General features: G+C 55.4%; 1 protein-coding gene across 2 annotated transcripts in view; it reads left to right on the forward strand.

The window, feature by feature from the left end:
• The window catches only part of sh3gl2a (SH3 domain containing GRB2 like 2a, endophilin A1), an 83,893-nt gene that overhangs the window by 55,276 nt on the left and 11,117 nt on the right, over positions 1-17,500 (forward strand). Inside the window, exons 5-8 of one of the 2 annotated variants that reach the window (XM_058385912.1) lie at positions 7,766-7,899; positions 8,124-8,282; positions 9,481-9,584; positions 9,981-10,033. In XM_058385912.1, coding sequence (XP_058241895.1) covers positions 7,766-7,899; positions 8,124-8,282; positions 9,481-9,584; positions 9,981-10,033 — 450 coding nt within the window. Of the gene's footprint in view, positions 1-7,765; positions 7,900-8,123; positions 8,283-9,480; positions 9,585-9,905; positions 10,034-17,500 lie in introns of both variants that reach the window. The other variant, XM_058385911.1, reaches the window with a different exon arrangement.

Raw genomic sequence — 17,500 nt, forward strand, 5'->3', positions numbered from 1 at the left:
GTGTGTGTGTGTGATGTGGTGTGTGATGTGGTGTGTGATGTGATGTGGTGTGTGATGTGGTGTGTGATGTGGTGTGTGATGTGATGTGGTGTGTGATGTGTGTGTGTGTGATGTGGTGTGTGTGTGTGTGATGTGGTGTGTGATGTGGTGTGTGTGTGTGTGTGTGTGATGATGTGGTGTGTGTGTGTGTGTGTGTGATGTGGTGTGTGTGTGATGTGGTGTGTGTGTGTGTGATGTGGTGTGTGATGTGTGTGTGTGTGTGAGATGTGGTGTGTGTGATGTGGTGTGTGATGTGGTGTGTGATGTGGTGTGTGTGTGATGTGTGTGATGTGGTGTGTGATGTGGTGTGTGTGTGATGTGGTGTGTGATGTGGTGTGTGTGATGTGGTGTGTGTGTGTGTGTGATGTGGTGTGTGATGTGGTGTGTGTGTGTGTGTGTGTGTGTGATGTGGTGTGTGTGTGATGTGGTGTGTGTGTGATGTGGTGTGTGATGTGGTGTGTGTGTGTGATGTGGTGTGTGATGTGATGTGGTGTGTGATGTGGTGTGTGTGTGTGTGATGTGGTGTGTGTGTGATGTGGTGTGTGATGTGATGTGGTGTGTGATGTGTGATGTGTGAATGTGATGTGATGTGTGTGTGTGATGTGGTGTGTGATGTGGTGTGTATGTGATGTGGTGTGTGTGATGTGATGTGATGTGGTGTGTGTGTGTGTGATGTGGTGTGTGTGATGTGATGTGATGTGATGTGGTGTGTGATGTGGTGTGTGTGATGTGATGTGATGTGGTGTGTGTGTGTGTGATGTGGTGTGTGTGATGTGATGTGATGTGATGTGGTGTGTGATGTGGTGTGTGTGATGTGATGTGATGTGGTGTGTGTGTGTGTGATGTGGTGTGTGTGATGTGATGTGATGTGATGTGGTGTGTGATGTGGTGTGTGTGATGTGATGTGATGTGATGTGGTGTGTGTGTGTGATGTGTGTGTGTGATGTGATGTGGTGTGTGTGATGTGGTGTGTGTGTGATGTGGTGTGTGATGTGGTGTGTGTGTGTGGTGTGGTGTGTGATGTGGTGTGTGTGTGTGTGATGTGGTGTGTGTGTGTGATGTGGTGTGTGTGTGTGTGATGTGGTGTGTGATGTGGTGTGTGTGTGTGTGTGTGTGATGTGGTGTGTGTGTGTGATGTGTGTGTGATGTGGTGTGTGTGTGTGTGATGTGGTGTGTGATGTGGTGTGTGATGTGTGTGTGATGTGGTGTGTGATGTGGTGTGTGTGTGTGATGTGGTGTGTGATGTGGTGTGTGATGTGATGTGGTGTGTGATGTGATGTGGTGTGTGTGTGTGTGATGTGGTGTGTGATGTGATGTGGTGTGTGTGTGTGTGTGATGTGGTGTGTGATGTGGTGTGTGATGTGGTGTGTGTGTGTGATGTGGTGTGTGATGTGGTGTGTGATGTGGTGTGTGTGTGATGTGGTGTGTGTGATGTGTGTGTGTGATGTGGTGTGTGATGTGATGTGGTGTGTGGTGTGTGATGTGGTGTGTGTGTGTGATGTGGTGTGTGTGTGTGATGTGGTGTGTGATGTGTGATGTGATGTGGTGTGGTGTGTGATGTGGTGTGTGGTGTGTGATGTGGTGTGTGTGTGTGATGTGGTGTGTGTGTGTGATGTGGTGTGTGATGTGTGATGTGATGTGGTGTGTGTGTGATGTGGTGTGTGATGTGGTGTGTGTGTGTGATGTGGTGTGTGTGATGTGATGTGATGTGATGTGGTGTGTGTGTGTGATGTGGTGTGTGATGTGATGTGTGTGATGTGATGTGATGTGATGTGGTGTGTGTGTGTGATGTGGTGTGTGATGTGGTGTGTGTGTGTGTGTGTGTGATGTGGTGTGTGTGATGTGATGTGATGTGATGTGATGTGATGTGGTGTGTGATGTGATGTGATGTGATGTGGTGTGTGTGTGTGTGTGTGTGATGTGGTGTGTGTGTGTGATGTGATGTGATGTGATGTGATGTGGTGTGTGATGTGGTGTGTGTGATGTGATGTGATGTGATGTGGTGTGTGTGTGTGATGTGGTGTGTGTGTGTGATGTGGTGTGTGTGTGTGTGTGTGATGTGGTGTGTGTGTGATGTGGTGTGTGATGTGGTGTGTGTGTGTGATGTGGTGTGTGATGTGGTGTGTGTGTGTGTGTGATGTGGTGTGTGATGTGGTGTGTGATGTGGTGTGTGTGTGTGTGTGTGTGTGTGTGTGTGATGTGGTGTGTGTGTGATGTGGTGTGTGATGTGGTGTGTGTGTGTGATGTGGTGTGTGATGTGGTGTGTGTGTGATGTGGTGTGTGTGTGTGTGATGTGGTGTGTGATGTGATGTGGTGTGTGATGTGGTGTGTGTGTGTGTGTGTGTGTGTGTGTGATGTGGTGTGTGTGTGATGTGGTGTGTGTGTGATGTGGTGTGTGATGTGGTGTGTGTGTGTGATGTGATGTGATGTGATGTGGTGTGATGTGATGTGATGTGGTGTGTGTGTGTGATGTGGTGTGTGTGTGTGTGATGTGGTGTGTGTGATGTGATGTGATGTGGTGTGTGTGATGTGATGTGGTGTGTGTGTGTGATGTGGTGTGTGATGTGGTGTGTGGTGTGTGATGTGGTGTGTGTGTGATGTGGTGTGTGATGTAGTGGTGTGTGTGTGAAGTGGTGTGATGGGTGGTGTGTGATGTGTGTGTGATGTGGTGTGATGTGATGTGATGTGGTGTGTGTGTGTGATGTGGTGTGTGATGTGGTGTGTGATGTGGTGTGTGTGTGATGTGGTGTGTGTGATGTGGTGTGTGATGTGGTGTGTGTGTGTGATGTGATGTGGTGTGTGTGTGATGTGGTGTGTGTGATGTGGTGTGTGTGTGTGTGTGATGTGGTGTGTGATGTGGTGTGTGTGTGTGTGTGTGTGTGTGATGTGGTGTGTGTGTGTGTGATGTGGTGTGTGATGTGGTGTGTGTGTGTGTGATGTGGTGTGTGATGTGGTGTGTGTGTGATGTGATGTGGTGTGTGATGTGGTGTGTGTGTGTGTGATGTGGTGTGTGGTGTGTGTGTGTGATGTGGTGTGTGTGTGATGTGTGTGTGTGATGTGGTGTGTGTGTGTGATGTGGTGTGTGTGTGATGTGTGTGTGTGTGATGTGTGTGTGTGTGATGTGTGTGAGATGTGATGTGTGTGTGTGATGTGGTGTGTGTGTGATGTGTGTGTGTGTGATTATTGTGTGTGTGTGTGAGATGTGGGGTGTGTGTGTGTGATGTGGTGTGTGTGTGTGTGATGTGGTGTGTGTGTGATGTGGTGTGTGATGTGGTGTGTGTGTGTGTGTGATGTGGTGTGTGTGTGTGTGATGTGGTGTGTGTGATGTGGTGTGTGTGTGTGTGATGTGGTGTGTGTGTGATGTGGTGTGTGTGTGATGTGTGTGTGTGTGTGTGTGTGTGATGTGGTGTGTGTGTGATGTGGTGTGTGATGTGGTGTGTGTGTGTGATGTGGTGTGTGATGTGGTGTGTGTGTGTGTGTGTGTGTGTGTGTGTGTGATGTGGTGTGTGTGTGTGATGTGGTGTGTGATGTGGTGTGTGTGTGTGATGTGGTGTGTGATGTGGTGTGTGTGTGTGTGTGATGTGGTGTGTGTGATGTGGTGTGTGTGTGTGTGTGATGTGGTGTGTGTGTGTGATGTGGTGTGTGATGTGGTGTGTGTGTGTGATGTGGTGTGTGATGTGGTGTGTGTGTGTGTGTGATGTGGTGTGTGATGTGGTGTGTGTGATGTGGTGTGTGTGTGTGTGTGTGATGTGGTGTGTGTGATGTGGTGTGTGATGTGGTGTGTGTGTGTGTGTGATGTGGTGTGTGTGTGTGATGTGGTGTGTGATGTGGTGTGTGTGTGTGATGTGGTGTGTGATGTGGTGTGTGTGATGTGGTGTGTGTGTGTGTGTGTGATGTGGTGTGTGTGTGTGATGTGGTGTGGTGTGTGTGTGATGTGGTGTGTGTGTGTGTGTGATGTGGTGTGTGATGTGGTGTGTGTGTGATGTGGTGTGTGTGTGATGTGGTGTGTGATGTGGTGTGTGTGTGATGTGGTGTGTGTGTGATGTGTGTGATGTGGTGTGTGTGTGATGTGGTGTGTGATGTGGTGTGTGATGTGATGTGGTGTGTGATGTGGTGTGTGATGTGATGTGGTGTGTGATGTGGTGTGTGATGTGGTGTGTGTGATGTGGTGTGTGATGTGGTGTGTGATGTGATGTGATGTGATGTGGTGTGTGATGTGATGTGGTGTGTGATGTGGTGTGTGATGTGGTGTGTGTGTGATGTGGTGTGTGTGATGTGATGTGATGTGGTGTGTGTGTGTGTGATGTGGTGTGTGATGTGATGTGATGTGATGTGGTGTGTGATGTGTGTGTGTGTGTGTGATGTGATGTGTGATGTGGTGTGTGTGTGTGTGATGTGGTGTGTGTGATGTGATGTGATGTGATGTGGTGTGTGATGTGGTGTGTGTGATGTGATGTGATGTGATGTGGTGTGTGTGTGTGATGTGGTGTGTGTGTGATGTGATGTGGTGTGTGTGATGTGGTGTGTGTGTGATGTGGTGTGTGATGTGGTGTGGTGTGTGTGTGATGTGGTGTGTGTGATGTGGTGTGTGTGTGTGTGTGATGTGGTGTGTGATGTGGTGTGTGATGTGGTGTGTGATGTGTGTGTGTGTGATGTGGTGTGTGATGTGGTGTGTGTGTGTGTGATGTGGTGTGTGTGTGATGTGGTGTGTGTGTGTGATGTGGTGTGTGATGTGGTGTGTGTGTGTGTGATGTGGTGTGTGTGTGTGTGATGTGTGTGTGTGATGTGGTGTGTGTGTGATGTGGTGTGTGATGTGGTGTGTGTGTGATGTGGTGTGTGTGTGTGTGTGATGTGGTGTGTGATGTGGTGTGTGTGTGTGGTGTGTGTGTGTGATGTGGTGTGTGATGTGGTGTGTGTGTGATGTGGTGTGTGTGTGTGATGTGGTGTGTGTGTGTGTGTGATGTGGTGTGTGATGTGTGTGTGTGTGTGTGTGATGTGGTGTGTGTGTGTGATGTGGTGTGTGTGATGTGGTGTGTGTGTGTGATGTGGTGTGTGATGTGGTGTGTGTGTGTGTGTGTGATGTGGTGTGTGATGTGGTGTGTGATGTGGTGTGTGTGTGTGATGTGGTGTGTGATGTGGTGTGTGATGTGGTGTGTGTGTGTGATGTGGTGTGTGATGTGGTGTGTGTGTGTGTGTGTGTGTGTGTGATGTGGTGTGTGTGTGATGTGGTGTGTGATGTGGTGTGTGTGTGATGTGGTGTGTGATGTGGTGTGTGTGTGTGATGTGGTGTGTGATGTGGTGTGTGTGTGTGATGTGGTGTGTGATGTGGTGTGTGTGTGTGATGTGGTGTGTGATGTGGTGTGTGTGTGTGATGTGGTGTGTGATGTGGTGTGTGTGTGTGATGTGGTGTGTGATGTGGTGTGTGTGTGATGTGGTGTGTGATGTGGTGTGTGTGTGTGTGATGTGTGTGTGTGTGTGTGTGTGATGTGGTGTGTGTGTGATGTGGTGTGTGATGTGGTGTGTGATGTGGTGTGTGTGTGTGATGTGGTGTGTGTGTGTGTGATGTGGTGTGTGATGTGGTGTGTGTGTGTGTGTGATGTGGTGTGTGATGTGGTGTGTGATGTGGTGTGTGTGTGTGATGTGGTGTGTGTGTGATGTGGTGTGTGATGTGGTGTGTGTGTGATGTGGTGTGTGATGTGGTGTGTGTGTGTGATGTGGTGTGTGTGTGTGATGTGGTGTGTGATGTGGTGTGTGTGTGTGTGTGATGTGGTGTGTGATGTGGTGTGTGTGTGTGATGTGGTGTGTGATGTGGTGTGTGTGTGTGTGTGATGTGGTGTGTGTGTGATGTGGTGTGTGATGTGGTGTGTGATGTGGTGTGTGTGTGTGATGTGGTGTGTGTGTGATGTGGTGTGTGTGTGTGTGTGTGTGAGATGTGGTGTGTGATGTGGTGTGTGTGTGTGATGTGGTGTGTGTGTGATGTGGTGTGTGATGTGGTGTGTGTGTGTGATGTGGTGTGTGTGTGATGTGGTGTGTGATGTGGTGTGTGTGTGATGTGTGTGTGTGTGTGTGTGTGTGTGATGTGGTGTGTGATGTGGTGTGTGTGTGTGTGATGTGGTGTGTGGTGTGTGTGTGTGTGTGATGTGATGTGGTGTGTGATGTGGTGTGTGTGTGTGATGTGGTGTGTGATGTGGTGTGTGTGATGTGGTGTGTGTGTGTGATGTGGTGTGTGATGTGGTGTGTGTGTGATGTGGTGTGTGATGTGGTGTGTGTGTGTGATGTGGTGTGTGTGTGTGATGTGGTGTGTGATGTGGTGTGTGTGTGTGTGTGTGTGATGTGGTGTGTGATGTGGTGTGTGTGTGTGATGTGGTGTGTGATGTGGTGTGTGTGTGTGATGTGGTGTGTGATGTGGTGTGTGTGTGATGTGGTGTGTGATGTGGTGTGTGTGTGTGATGTGGTGTGTGTGTGTGATGTGGTGTGTGATGTGGTGTGTGTGTGTGTGTGATGTGGTGTGTGATGTGGTGTGTGTGTGTGATGTGGTGTGTGATGTGGTGTGTGTGTGTGTGATGTGGTGTGTGTGTGATGTGGTGTGTGATGTGGTGTGTGTGTGTGATGTGGTGTGTGTGTGTGATGTGGTGTGTGTGTGTGATGTGGTGTGTGATGTGGTGTGTGATGTGGTGTGTGTGTGTGATGTGGTGTGTGATGTGGTGTGTGTGTGTGTGTGATGTGGTGTGTGATGTGGTGTGTGATGTGGTGTGTGTGTGTGATGTGGTGTGTGATGTGGTGTGTGTGTGTGATGTGGTGTGTGATGTGGTGTGTGTGTGTGTGTGATGTGGTGTGTGATGTGGTGTGTGATGTGGTGTGTGTGTGTGATGTGGTGTGTGATGTGGTGTGTGTGTGATGTGGTGTGTGATGTGGTGTGTGTGTGTGATGTGGTGTGTGATGTGGTGTGTGTGTGTGATGTGGTGTGTGATGTGGTGTGTGATGTGGTGTGTGATGTGGTATGTGTGTGTGATGTGGTGTGTGATGTGGTGTGTGTGTGTGTGTGTGATGTGGTGTGTGATGTGGTGTGTGATGTGTTGTGTCATGTGGTCTGTGATGTGGTGTGTAGTGTGATGTGAGTGTGTGATGATGTGTGTGATGTGGTGTGTGTGTGTGTGTGATGTGGTGTGTGTGTGTGATGTGGTGTGTGATGTGTGTGTGTGATGTGGTGTGTGATGTGGTGTGTGATGTGTGGTGATGTGTGTGTGTGTGTGTGATGTGGTGTGTGTGTGATGTGTGTGTGTGTGTGTGTGTGTGTGTGTGATGTGGTGTGTGATGTGGTGTGTGTGATGTGGTGTGTGATGTGGTGTGTGATGTGGTGTGTGTGATGTGGTGTGTGTGTGTGTGTGATGTGGTGTGTGATGTGGTGTGTGTGTGATGTGGTGTGTGATGTGGTGTGTGATGTGGTGTGTGTGTGTGATGTGGTGTGTGTGTGTGATGTGGTGTGTGATGTGGTGTGTGTGTGTGTGATGTGGTGTGTGTGTGTGATGTGGTGTGTGATGTGGTGTGTGATGTGGTGTGTGATGTGGTGTGTGATGTGGTGTGTGTGTGTGATGTGTGATGTGGTATGTGGTGTGTGTGTGTGTGTGATGTGGTGTGTGATGTGGTGTGTGATGTGGTGTGTGATGTGGTGTGTGTGTGTGATGTGGTGTGTGATGTGGTGTGTGTGTGTGTGTGTGTGTATCAGGTCTGGCTCTGATCGATGCTGGAGAAGCTATGAGAGAGCTGGGGGAGGTGAAGGATGCGTTGGATATGGAGGTGAAACAGAACTTTATCGATCCTTTGCAGGTGCTGCATGATAAAGACCTGAAGGAGATCCAGGTACTTAAAATCATCTTAAAATCACACACACACACACACACACACACACACACACACACACACACACACACACACACACACTACATCAGTTTATAGTCATCATTTTGACTGGTTTGTTCATCAGGGAAACTGTGTCATGCTGCCCACTTTTTGTGTAGTGCAAGTGCCTGTTATTGTGTGTGTTTTGGGTTAACATTGTGTGTGTGTGTGTGTGTGTGTCTCAGCACCATTTGAAGAAGCTGGAGGGTCGGCGTCTGGACTTTGACTATAAGAAGAAGCGTCAGGGGAAGGTGACCGAGGACGAGATCAAGCAGGCGCTGGAGAAATTCGACGACTCAAAGGACATCGCTGAGCAGAGCATGTTCAACCTGCTGGAGAGCGATGTGAGCAGTGTGTGTGTGTGTGTGTGTGTGTGTGTGTGTGTGTGTGTCTGTGTATAAAATGACATTAAAATTTGTTAGCTGTTTTGTAGTGCGTTAGACCCAGTGTAATATAGCCAGGTGGAATCGCTTGTAATAGCTTTGTGAGACCACAAGGGGGAGATATAACGCATCCTATAAATACATACGCAGTATAATTGAGCTCTCTTCTTCCTCTGAGCAGTAATATAGACTTACAATTCCTGGTATGACACCGGCTCACTGGGTTAATACTGAGTATTTTTACTTGGAAATGACTAAAAATAAAACATTACCGGGAAAATCCTATCGAGGCTGGTTTAGATTGGTTAGTTAGTAAATTGGTTAATTAGTTAGCCTAGTTGAGGCTGATTTCTGAGAGAATGTTTAGTCAACATATTAGATAGCTTCCTTTTATTAAATTAATAAATGCTTTTTACTTCATTAGTTAGTATTATTACCCTAATACTCCACCCACACACACACACACAAACACAGGCATGCACATACATACATACACACACACACAAGCACACATACACAAAACAACACACACATGCGTGGACACGCACACACATCCATACATACACACACGCATACGCACACACACACACAAACATACACGTGTGTACACACAGACACACAAACACAGACACACAAACAAACACACAGACACACACATGTATACACACACACACATGAAGACATACACACGCGCACACACACGTGCGCGCACACACACACAGACACACATACATACACATACAGTACACGCGTGGACACGCACACACATACACGCGTGGACACGCACACACATACACACACACACACACATACATACACACATGAAGACATATACACACACACGCGCACACACGCACACATGCACACATGCACACACACACACATACCCACACATATATGCACACATGCACACACATACACACACACACATGCACATACACACGCATACACACACATGCACACATACACGCACACATGCGCACACACACGCATATATACACACATGCGCACACACACACCTTTCTGTCGGGTGTAGGAAGATTTATCTAGACTGGACCACAGCAATGCTGTATGTGTGTGTGTTTGTGTGTTTTGTATGAACATGTTTACTGAAAATTTTGAATGTGAGTATATCGTGTGTGTGTGTGTGTGCGCGCAGGTGGAGCAGGTGAGTCAGTTGGCTGCTCTGGTTCAGGCTCAGGTGAATTATCACAGACAAGCAGCGGAAATCCTGCAGCAGCTCTCCAGCAAGATTGATGACAGGTGTGTGTGTGTGTGTGTGTGTGCCTGTGTGTGTGTGTGCCTGTGTGTGTGTGTGTGTCTGTGTGTGTGTGTGTGTGTGCGTGTCTGCATGTGTGTGTGTGTATGTATATGTCTGTGTGTATGTTTGTGTGCATGTGTGTGTTTGTGTGTGTGTGTGCGTGTCTGCATGTGTGTGTGTGTTTGTGTGTGTGTATGTTTGTATGTATGCGTGTGTGTGTATGTTTGTGTGTGTGTATGTTTGTGTGTGTGTGTGTGTGTGTATGTGTGTGAATGTAAAATAAATGATCTTTAAGTGAGTAATGAGAGTGAGATGTTTATTAGAATTAGAGAGGCCTCTGTGAAGCCGAGGAGAGAGTACACACCTAAACCTCGAGCTTCACTCGACTTCTCCTCCAGTGAGAGTCACAACGGTGGACTGGGACACAGCCGAGCCGCCTCACGCTCCCCCGGTCAGTCTGCACGCATGTCTCACACATCTACTTTACCTACACACGCCATGCTCTACACTGCTGCCACACTCCTGCTGCTACACACATGGACACACTCTACATCTGCAGCCATCCTGCACCTATCTGCCCCTGTCTGCCTACTGCTACCTGCCTGTCACACCTGCTCCCACCACCACCCATGCTCCCACACAGCGACTGTACCTGCTCGCTGTCGCTGCCTGTGCACCTTTACCACCTGCGGAACTGTCTATACCTGCCTGGACGTCTATGCCTGCATCTGCTCGCGCTCTGCCTTGAACTGCTACTGCCCTCTCTCCCGTGCACATCTCTCGTGCCTGCGCCTGCCTGCCTGTCTCTCTGCACATCGCGTGCACCTGTATCATCTGCACATGTCTCTCTGCACATACGCCTGTGCGTCTGCGATACACCTGCGTCAATGCCTGTCACATGCATACTGCGTCTGTGCCCAGCATCATGCGCTGCATGCACATCACCCACTGCTCTATCTGTACACCTCTCATACACGCGCATTGCGCGTTAGCGATGGGCGTTGCGCTGCGCGTCTGTCTGATCGCGCGCGCGTCATCTTTGCGCTGCGCTGCCTGCCGTCTGTGCGCCTAATCACGCGCGTGCGCGCGTCCTGCGATCTGCGTGCCAGCGTAATGCGCTTGCTGCGCTGTCTAACGCCTGCCTTCTGCCGATGCGCTACCTGTCGATGCCCCCTGCAACGCTCCATATACCCTGATCGCCAACGCGCGCGGTCGAGCGCATCTTCACTACCGCCATGCAATCTGCTACGCGATGTCCTGCGATCTGCGCGCTGCCAGCGCGTGCACTGCTACTGCTGCTAAGCCACGATCTGGTGCGCCACAGCCTTGCGCTGCCTGCGCTGCAGTCACGCTGCGCAACGCATCTATCGCAACGATGCGTACGCGCGCCTGCAATCTGTACTGCGCTGATCACTGTATCTGCGATGCTGCCTTGCAGCGTTCGATCACCGTCTGATCGCGCGCGATCTTACGTCGCGCGCGCGCATTGTGATGCGTCTTTGGTGCATGCCTGCTGCGCCTCGCGATCTGCCTGTAGCGCGCTTACCGCGATGCTGCGCTAACAGCGTGCGTGGGATCTAACGCGCGTGTCGTGCGATGCGCGCGCCTTACGCGTGCGATCTTGCGTGTGTGTGCTGCGGTGGCGCGCGATCTGTCTGATGCGCACCTTGCGCTGCTGATCACCCAGCCTGCTGCGTGTGTCGTGTCAACGCGGTGCGTATAACGTGCGATTGCGTGACGTGCGCCGCCTTGCCTTCACGCGCGCGCGACGATCTGGCAACGCTGGCGTATCGCGCGTGCGTGCGTGCGCGATTCAGCGATGCGCTTGTACGCTTACTGATGCGTCGCCGCGCGTCGTCGTCCGCAATGCGATGCTGGTGCGCGCGCTTGCGCCTGGACGCCGCGCCGCAATCCGATCAGCGTCAACCTTGCGCGCCTGCCACGATCTGCGTGCGCGCGCGCCTGCGCTCGCGCGCGCGCGCGCCGCTGCCACTTTGCGCGCGCGCTGCGCGATCTGCCTCTGCGCTGACTGCGATCTGTACTACGCGCGCGTGCGTCGATGCGATCTTTCTGCCTGCCTTACTGCGGTCGTCACTTGCGCGTGCCTGCTGCGCGCGCGATGCGTCGAGTCGCGCGTCTTGCGCTGCGCATCGTCTGAATCTGCGCGATCGCGTGCGCCGCTGCGCGCGCTGGATCTGCGCTTGCGATGCATGCGTGAACGTCGCGCGTCGCGCGTGCGCGACTGCTTTAGATGTGTGTCTGATGCGCGTTATGCGTGTGCGTCTGCGTGATGATATCTTGCGTGCGCCTGCTGCGCGCGATAATGTCGTGCCGCGTGTGCGGTGCAGCGCGCGTCACGCTGTCTGCCCTGCCTGCAGTGCAGCTGCGCGCGTCGATCTGGTGCGCGGTGGTCGATAACGCGCGCCTGCGCGCGGTGCGATCGCGTCGCGCTGCCCAGCGCCGTGTATGCAATCGCAGCCTTTGCGCGCGCGTCGTGCGATCACGCGCTTTGCTGTACTGTCGCGTCTGCTGCGTCACGATCTTTGCGCGCCCTTTGTCATCTGCGGCAGCGTCTGCCTGCATCGCGCGATCTTGCGCGATCTATCCCCAACGCTGCTGCTATGCGCATCTGTGCGTCTGCTTGCGCGCGCGATCTGCGATCGCGCCTGCCTGCCTTACCAATCTGCCGTCTGCGCACGATCTTGCTGCTGCGGCTACGATCTTGCCTGCTGCTGCGATCTCTGATGCGCGCTATACGCGCCGTACGCGATCTGCGTAACCCGCGCCTGCGGATCTTCTGCTATCACGCCTGCGCCGCCTCACGTCATCGCAACTGTAGCAGATCTGCGAATCTTTGCCTGTGCGTCAGCGCTGCTGCGTCTGTAACACGCGATCTGATGCGGCATGTACGCCCATACTTGGCAGCGGCGATGCACTAACCTGCGTTTGGCGATCGTCGCGATGCTGCTGCTTGTGCGATGCTGCCTCTTTGCGCGCGTGCTGTGCGCGCGATCGCGTCTGTGTGCGATCGCCTAACTGCGATCGTGCTGCGCGGTCGCGATGCTGATCGATCGGCGGTCGTCGTCAACGCCGATGTGCGCGATGCGATCTGGTGCTTGCGCGCGCTCTGCCGATCGCGATGCGCGAATGCGCGCTAGCGATGCGTCTTTCGCCCGACGCTGCTGCTAACGCGCCATGTGTCGATCTGTGATCGTGCGCCTGCGATGCTTGCGTCTGCAATCTGCGCGCTGATCTGCTGCCTGCCGCGTCTGTGCTGCGCATAACGTGCGCGCGGCTCTGCCTTGCGATGCGTGCAATACTGCCCCAACGCGATCGCGGTACATCACGCGTCGCGCGTGCACGTCTGCCTTGCGCGCGTCAACATGCGCGATATGATCTTACCATGCGCGGGATCCGCGCACCCATACGCGTCATGTCTGCGCCGCGCGCCGCGTCAATCACGCGTCGCGCGTAATCACTGACGTCTTGCCTGTGCGTGCGTCTGCTGCGATGTCAAATATCTTGCGCGTAACGCGCTTGCCGCGCTGTCGCGTGCGCGCAGCATATGCACAGTGCTGCGGTGCGTCGTGTCGCGTCGCTGCGCATGCGTGCGATGCCTTTAACGCGCTGATCATGGTGCGCGCCGCGTGTCGTGCCGTGCCGCGTGCGTTCTATGCTGTCGCGGTCGTCTGCGGTCGCGCCGCGCGCGTGCCGTCTGCTGCCTGCGCGCGTATCTGCCTGCGCGCGCGCTGTCTGCGCGTCTACCTGCCTGCCGTTATGCTGATGCGCGCGCGATCACTGCGCGCCTGCGTCACATCTGCGTGCTGATGCGATCTTCGGTCGCGCCGCCGCGTCTGCGATGCCTGTCTGCCCGCGCCGCGATGCGGTGCGATGCGATGCCTGCGCGCGATGCGATCACGTCTGATCCGCGCACTCTGTAGCGCGCGTCTGCGCGCGTCTTGATCAACGTGCGCCCGCGCTAACGCTGATCGCTGTCTTGCTAACAACGCGTCTGCTGATGCCTTAACGTCGCCTGCGATCGCATGCTGTACTGGTCTGATCTGATCTTTGCCATGCTGCGATGCTGCGATGCGTCTTTGTCACGTCTGTCACGAATGCGATAACGCGGTCGCGATGCTGCGTCTGCCGATGCCTGCGTGCTTTGCGTGCGATGTGCGCGTCACGATCGCGCCGCGCCGTCTGCCACGTGCGATGCGCGCGGCGCGATCTGCCAGCGCGCGCTACTGCGCAGTCTCTGCTGCTGCTGCGCCTGCCGCCTGCCAGTCTTCGCGCATGCGATGCCATCGCGATGCTGTGCGTCGATGCGCGATGCGATGTGCGCGCCTTGCGCGGTCGCCTGCGCAGCCTGCCACGATGCGATCTTTGCCGCCGCGTCACTTAACAACTTTGCGATCGATGTCTATCACGATGCGATGCTGTCGCGCGCGCGTGCGCAATCGCAGCGCGATCGTCTGTCGCTGCGCGCGTAACGCGTGCGATCATAACAACGCGTTAACGTCAATGCGTGCTTCAGCGCGCGCTACTGCCTTGCTCTGCAGTGCGTGCGCGCCAGCGCGATCTTGCGATCGCGCGCTCGCCTGCAACGCGATCCTCGCCTGCTGATCGCGTCGCTGCTGTCGACGATGCGGTCGCTGCGCGTCGTGCGTGCGCGCGATGCGGTGCGTCAACGCGCGCGCTGCGATCCGCGATGCTGTCTGCGCGATGCGATGTAACCAGCGTCTACGCGTGCTGATCTGGCAGCGCGATCTGCGATCGATGCGTCGCGCGCGCGCGATGCTGCGCGCGCCTGCTGTAGCGTCTGATCGCGCTCTTATGCCACTACGCATCACGCGCCTGCGTCTGCCGCTGCGCGTCTGCTGCCTCTGATCTGCAGCCGCGCACACCGTCTGCGATGCCGATCTGCCTGGCCAGTCGCCGCGCAATGCTCTGCATGCGCGCGCGCGCGCACTGCCTCCTCGGTCGGTCTTCAGCGCCGCACGCGCGATCTGCTGCGGTCGCTGATGCTGCTGCGCGCGCTCAATGCAACGCGTCTGCTGTGCCACGATCTGCCATATAACGCGCGTCTGATCTTTGCTGCGTCGATGCGCGCCTCTGTCTTGTGCGATGCTGGCAGCAACGATCAACGCGTCTGCGCGATGCCTGGCGATCGCGCCGCGCGATCGCGCCGATCGCAGCAGCCTTACGATCGCGATCTTCTTGCGATGCGCACGATGTTAACGCGTGCGCGTCGTGCCAATCAACGCGCGCGATCTGATCGCGTGATGCGCGCCATGATCTGTATGCGATCTTACCTGCCAACCTGTGCGATGCTTGATCTTCGCGATCGCGATGTGCGGTCGCCATGCGCGCTGCTATACATCTGATGCGTGCCGCCATGCCGCGATGCCCGCTCGTGATGCGATCTGCGATGCGTGCGACTGTGCGATCGTGCGCGCGCAACGCATCATCGCGTGCGATAGTGCGGTCGTGCGATGCGATGCCGCGCGTACGTCGCATCGCGCGCGATCAACTTTGTACGCGCGTGCGCGCGCTGCGCTGCGCGCTGCCTTACTGCGCGTGCGTCTTGCACGCCACTACGCTTTGGCGGATCATCGATCCGCCCAGTCGATGTCGGATCTTAACGCGCGCGCGCGCGCGTGCTAAATCGCGTACGCGATGCGCGCCTTGCGTACCCGTCTGCATGCGATGCGCGCGCACGCGCCTGCGCTGTCACGCGTGCGCGTCACGTGCGCGCGCGCAATGTCTGCGATGCGACCTGCGTCACGTGCGTCGTGCGTGCGTGCAGTGTCTGTGCGTGCAGCGCTTGCGCTGCACGCGTATCGCTCTGCGCGATGCTGCGCCTGCCTGCGCGCCTGCCTGCGTCTGATGCGCTGTGCGCGCCTTGCTGCGTGCGTGCGCGCTGCGCGCGCGCGCGCCGTGCGGTGCTGATCGTGCGATGCGCGCGCGTCTTGCTGCCTGCGCGTGCTGTCACGCGCGCGTGTCGTGTGCGCGCGCGCGCCCGCGCTGCCGCTGCGCTGCGCTGCCTGATGTCGTTGATACTCGGGATCGGATCTATAACGCGCGCGTGCCTGCTACTGCGCGCCTGTCTGTCCCCGATGCCGCGTGCTGCCTTGCGCGCCTGCGTCTGCCTGGATGCCGCGCGCGCCGCGCGATGCGCGTATGCGTGCGCCTGCCTGCCTGTGCTGCGCTACCACGTCGCGCGCGCGTACAACGCGCACATATCATCTGTGCGTGTCGCCGCGCGCGCGTGCTGACGTCAATGCGTCTGCGATGCGCGCGCCTGCGCCATGCGCTGCAATCACTGTGAACTGCTGCCGCGATGTCGCGCCACGATCGCGCCTGCATCTGATGCGCGCTACGCGATCACGCGCGCGCGTGCGATGCGTGTAACGTGCGCGCCCGATAATGCGTCTGCGCGTGATCGCTGCACCGCGATCGTTGATGCGATCGCGCGCGTGCGATGTGCGTCTTGCGTGCGATAACCGCGCGCGCTACGATCAGTGCGTGCGCGTGCGATGCTGCCGCGCACGCGCGATCGCCGCGCTTGCGTGCGTCACCTCGCTGTCGCATCTTACGTGCTGCCGTCTGCGTGTCGCGGTCCTCACGTCTTGCGTCGCGTGTACTGCGCGTCGTGTCTGATGCCGTGCGTCGCGTGCGCGCGCGTCGCGATGCGTCACCGATCGCGCGCTTGCTGATCGCCTGTCACGCGCGCGTCACGATGCGTAACGCGCCTTGCTGCGTAATCGCGTGCTGCGATGCGAACGCATGCATTCGCGTCGCTGCGCGCGCGATGCGCGCGCCGATCTGTCGGTGCGCGCGCATCTGCGTCGCGGTCTGCTGCACCTGCGGTGCCTCTGCTGCCGCGATGCGTCGTGCGTGCGCGTGCGGTCTGCCAACGCGCGCCTTAGCGCGCGCTCTGCTACGTCCTTGGTGTGCGATGCGATCACCGCATGCCTGCTTGCGCGATGCTGCGTCTGATCGTGCTGCGCGCGTGCGATCACGTGCTGCCGATGCGCTGCTGCTACGATGCTGCGATCTGCAACGCGTCTGCTCGCGCTGATCTGCGATCCACGATCTTGCGATCTGCGCGCTGCCATCACCTGCCTGCTGCGCCTGCAATCTGCGAATCTGATGCTGCCGCGCTACATAATCTGCGCGTCTGTGATGCGCCATGCTGTAACGCCGATGCCATATGCGTGCGCGTCGCGCGCGCGCGATGCTATCGCCTGCTAGCGCCGCCGATGCAACTGCTGCCACGATCTTCGCCTGATCTTGATCTGCCTGCCTTATATGCGCAATCTTAGCCTTGGATCTGCGATCATGCGCCCTGCCGATCTGCGCTGCGATCGATGCCACTGCGATGCTGATCTGTGCGATCACGTCTGCTATGCCTACCTATGCGTGCCTGATGTATGCTGATCGCGCGTGCGCGATCTTGCGCTGCCGTCACGCGCGCCAGCACTGCTGCCTGATCTGATGCTCGCGCGCTGCTGATCTGTGCAATCGCGCGATGTGCGCTGCGTCGCGCGCGATCGCCCGATGTTCACTGCCATCTTATGTAATGCGCGGTCTGCGCCACCAATCTGATACGTGCGCGCGCGATCGCGATCGATCCTGCGATGCTGCAACGCCTTTGCAATCGCGATGCGATGTCTGCGCGCGCCACCACCGTCTGCCAACGCCTGCGTCTGCTGCGATCAACATTCGCGTGCGCGTGCATGCCGCTACCGCCATCAGCCGATGCGCGCGTGTCAATAGTCTTTGCGATTACTGCGCGATAACGCCACGGTCGTGCGCGCATCATGCGCGCGCGCGCGCGCGCTCACGCTTGCATTAACTGCGCGCGCGCACTACTGCACGCGCGCGATGCGCAATGCGCACGCACTTTGATCGTGCC

This window comes from Hemibagrus wyckioides, linkage group LG03, assembly GCF_019097595.1.
Source record: "Hemibagrus wyckioides isolate EC202008001 linkage group LG03, SWU_Hwy_1.0, whole genome shotgun sequence".
Taxonomy (NCBI): Eukaryota; Metazoa; Chordata; class Actinopteri; order Siluriformes; family Bagridae; genus Hemibagrus; species Hemibagrus wyckioides.